Here is a 5,000-nt window from a genome sequence, read left to right on the forward strand (position 1 = left end):
TAATAATAATAATAATAATAATAATAATAATAATAATAGTAATAATAATAATTATGATGATTATCATAATACTAATAATTATGATAATAATAATAATAATATTAATAATACTACTACTAATAATAATATTAATAATAATAATAATACTAATAGTAATAATAATAATGATAATAGTAATAATAATACTAATAATTATAATACTAATAATAATAATACTAATAATACTACTACTAATAATATTAATAATAATAATAATAATAATAAAAATTAACTTAAGGATAGTCATAAGGATAATAATAATGATGATGATAATAATTAACATAAACGTAAACGTAAACTTAAACATAGACATGATAATAATAACAAGACTAATTTTAACAAAATAATGATAATAATAATAATGCCAATAATGATAATAACAACAACAGTAATAATAATAACAATGATGATGATATCAACCATACTAACATTCATAAAAAAACATATATCATATATTCTCGTCATTATCATAAATATTTTTCTGGTTCGCCAAGAGTAGACGAGTAAAAACGCCATCATGTTAAGTGTACTGAGGAGGATGAATAACTGTGGCAATGTATTCGCCATTTCCATGTATTTGAGATTTACAGACGTCGTTATAGATGACTTAGGGAGAAAGGAGACAAATGCTGCTCGAATTCTTCGACTTGGGTTTGCATGCTTTTCTTACGTGCATACTGGGTTTTTTTGTTTGTTTGTGTGTGTGTTTGTGCGTGTGTGTGTGTGTGTTTGGGTGAGTGTGTGCGTTTGTTTGTGTTTGTGTTAATGTTTGTTTGTGTATTTGTGTGTGTTTGTGTGTGTGTGTGTTTGTGTGTGTGTGTGTGTGTGTGTGTGTGTCTGTGTGTGTGTGTGTGTTTGTGTGTGTGTGTGTGTGTGTATGTTTTGTATGTGTGTGTGTGTATATTTGTGTGTGTGTTTGTGTGCGTGTGTGTGTGCGTATGTATATATAATACTAGTAATGATAACTTTTACAATGATAAAGAACCACAGAAACTTTAATGAAAACACTTTTCTTTTCTACACCAAGCAAACTAGCTTAATATTGAGTCTAAAATCAGGCACACTGAAGTCATTAAAGTCGAGTCAGTAAGTTGCTTCTGCTTTCAAAAAATATAAAACACTTCTATTTGCTTTTACTTCCAAACGTTTGTCATGTCTGAAGGAGTGTGGTCGTGATACTGGCGTTCAAATCAGAATTTAATTTATCCATCCATCTTATTTATGGATTTTTGGGTGAAATTCAGGACTGGTATTTATCTCTATTGTTTAATCTGTGTTTGCGCATCGTTGTCATATTACATAATATCAAGATTCTATGATGCTTCACTATTATTAGTTGTATATATTGTCTATTTACTTTTATATCGTCTCTTTGGCAGTTACTAATAATATAAAAGAAAGAGAAAGAGAATGTTAAGATATTATGTTTTCAACACCATATAGCATGTTGTTGTCTTACAGGCTAATACCGTAAAGCCTTTTAAGGTTACTTTCGTTTAACTGCGTGTTGTTTTCAAGGACAGACATACTAATTAGTAAGAATACTAATTAGTTTAAAACACGGTGAGGATATAAACATGATGTAAACATGTTCACAGAGTCTCGTTACATCAAATTATTGTTAGCTTCTTTTCAGTTTCAAAATAATGAAACTCATAAAAATAACAAGAACAACGAGAACAAAATTATTTTTGTTAATAAAAGATCTGGCATTTGCAATATGAATAATGATCTTTTTTTAATTAATATTTGAATACCAAGCTTCTATATATGCCTGAATTTCGTGAATATTGTTTTCATTATAATAAAAATGTTGTAATAAACAGCTTCGACTTTAAAATCTAATCCTCTTAGTGTACGTGGTTCCCTTCCTTCATGTTGCATGTAAACGGTATGAGGGATATTATCCTTTTCTGTCATGCTTAGTCCTACATAACATGATGGATGCTTCGGTCCTGAAATGCATCGTTTGTTTTCTTTTATGGGAGAAAATATATAAGAATTAATTCTTCCCGACTGTATGCAAATATTTTTTTTTTTTTATGCCATCTCTCGTTTTACTTTCTGGAGTAAATACGTAAATACATTATCATAAATATAGAAAAAAATACTATACTATAATATAAGATATATAAATATATAAAATACTATAAAAGTGAGGGAAACGTAACGGAAACAACATCTTTATTTAGAAATGTAAAACCCAGGCAGTTATGACCGTTAAAGAAACGTTAAAACCGTTAAAGGATCTGAATTCATTTTTCCCGAATGGAAAAGACAGTAACCTTATATTAATTAATTACACGGACCTCTGCCCCCCCCCTAATTACATATATAGTTGAAATTCTATTGGTTGAGGGATAAGGAAAGAAGAAAGCTTTCTATTTGTAAACGGCACATCTATCGCTATTAGTATAAATATCAAGGTCAGAAGTCACAGCCTATATGCAACTGATATTAATCAAATACAGACTTCTTTGTCCATCAATGAATTAAATCTACCTTACTTGGATTAACGGCATGTCTCTATGGTATTTCCCTAAGATGCACTGTGGTTTGCAAGTCGACACTTTCCATGGATCAAACGCCACAATTTTGACGAAAAGCTTCAGCGTTTGGCAAGTTTACACCATGATTTCCATTTCTCCTGTTGCAATACCATGTCAAACCCACTGCAGTTTACTTTGTAACTTATAAGCTAGAGATGGCTTTCAAATGTTTCAAGGTGTTCATTGTAATTGTTCTTCAAGGACAACTAGACGTCATTCCAAGTGCTTATGATCATGTTTACATATTACTGAATTGCTTTTCCTATAAAGACGGTTTTCTAATCCAATCATACTATTTCATTAGTAGAACTGCACTGGACACTCACTTAGTAAAAAGTAGTTAAATGAAGGGAATGCATCAATTATATATTATTATTAGAGACTTAACAACATGCGGGAAAGCCTTGTAAGCAACAACATTGCAGCCATGCAACCCTAAAGAAAGATGACTAAACCACGCACATGATCCCTCTTGCTCTGAATAAATACGCAAAGCGCATCCAAACAGTACATTCTCAACGAGCACACTATAATACTTTCTTTACCGATCTCTCTTGGCATTTCACTCTCATCATACGTTTTATTCGCCATTAAAACCCGAATGAACGGTGGTTACCTTCCTCCTTGTTTTATTCATGCCAAGAGAGTCACCAGGATTGTGACTAAAAGCTGAGATGCCATAAAACACAACGATAAAGGAAAGGGAAAGGTAAGGGACAAGACCAAGGGCGATAAGGGAAGAGATAGGTTACTTATTTAAAGCAACCAACTGATTCCTTTGAGTGATTCTTTCGTGATAAGGAAACGGAATTTGTCAACTCCTAAAGAAAAGAAACCAGACAGCTGCGCCCTCCCCCCCCTTATCTTGATTATATATAACGTTACTATTATTCTATAATAAATGGTTTGTAATTTTGAGGTGAAGCTCCTACAAAATGACATCAGTAGATAATCCTATCAGATATTAATTTTGGCACAGAGGGTAGGTTCAGAATATTAATATCAACTACAACTGATTTAGATATTTTCAACAACTACCGATGATAGTGGTTAGACGGGCAACCTCCGTTGTTGACAGAGCAAGGGAAGAATGGAGAGAGAAGTCACGTCCTTTTCATATCAAGGGCCTTGTGAGTGTTCGTGTGAATGCGTGAGTGTGTGAGTGTGTGTGTGTGTGTGTGTGAGTGTGTGAGTGTGTGAGTGTGTGAGTGTGTGAGTGTGTGAGTGTGTGAGTGTGTGTGTGTGTGTGTGTGTGTGTGTGTGTGTGTGTGTGTGTGTGTGTGTGTGTGTGTGTGTGTGTGTGTGTGTGTGTGTGTGTGTGTGTGTGTCTGTGTGTGTGTGTGTGTGTGTGTGTGTGGGTGCATATGTTTATATATATGTATATGCACATGTATGTTTATATGCACATTTATGTATGTATGTTTGTCTATATGTAAGTTTACACACACACACACACACACACACACACACACACACACACACACACACACACACATATATATATATATATATAAAAATATAAACATATATCTACATACATATATATATATATATATATATATATATATATACACACACATGTATATATGAATATATATAGATGAGTATATACACACACACACACACACACACACACACACACACACACACACACACACATATATATATATATATATATATATATATATATATATATATGTAAATATATATGAGTATGTGTGTGTGCGGGTGTACAGTGTTTTGCTTCTGTAGGAACGGCATGTATTCCTATTCGGTCTGGAGATTGATTTCGGAGAATTCAAATAGGTTACTGGAAGCCGTACGATCTCGCACGCATCTGCATCAGCTTAGTGACAGCTAATATTATGTCAGAATTCACGATTTCAGAGCACTTGCCAATACGTACCTAAAGCGAGATCCATTTAGCAATCATATAGCAATTAAGTCATGTTATATTAATAAGCAGTTTACATTAGACGGAAGAAATAAGGCCAAGCGAAGTATCCGGTAGCTTCCAGCAGCGTTTCGATTCTGTCATGTAACTTTATGAAGCATCAGGATGTATGCTATTTTATTAATCTCCTTGTGTTACGGAATTATTTTTATTTTGATGATGCTCTAATCTGATTACGTGTTTTTATGATTAGTCTCTATTTCTTCCTTAGTTATTATTAATATAAGTATTATAAGATAAATATTATAATACAAATATTATTATCCGAGTATTCAGGTTTTCATTTGATCGTATATTCTTGTGCCTTATTATTATTTCTTCATTTAGTTTTGTTATTGCAAGCGTGGGAATCTTGGACAGTAAACGAACAAAGAGATTTGCATCTTATTGTGAACATACGCTAGCCATATAGTAGTATGCTTATCATTAGTTTTTCTTATTGGTCATAATCACCATCT

The 5,000-nt window shown here is 32.5% G+C and overlaps 1 protein-coding gene across 1 annotated transcript in view; it reads left to right on the forward strand.

Annotated features, from left to right (window-relative positions):
- The window catches only part of LOC125036921, a 52,591-nt gene that overhangs the window by 4,335 nt on the left and 43,256 nt on the right, over nt 1–5,000 (forward strand). Inside the window, 1 exon segment of the mRNA XM_047629881.1 lies at nt 2,718–2,810. Within this exon segment, the coding sequence (XP_047485837.1) occupies nt 2,718–2,810 (93 nt within the window).

Source organism: Penaeus chinensis, chromosome 22 (genome assembly GCF_019202785.1).
Source record: "Penaeus chinensis breed Huanghai No. 1 chromosome 22, ASM1920278v2, whole genome shotgun sequence".
NCBI classification, from domain to species: Eukaryota; Metazoa; Arthropoda; class Malacostraca; order Decapoda; family Penaeidae; genus Penaeus; species Penaeus chinensis.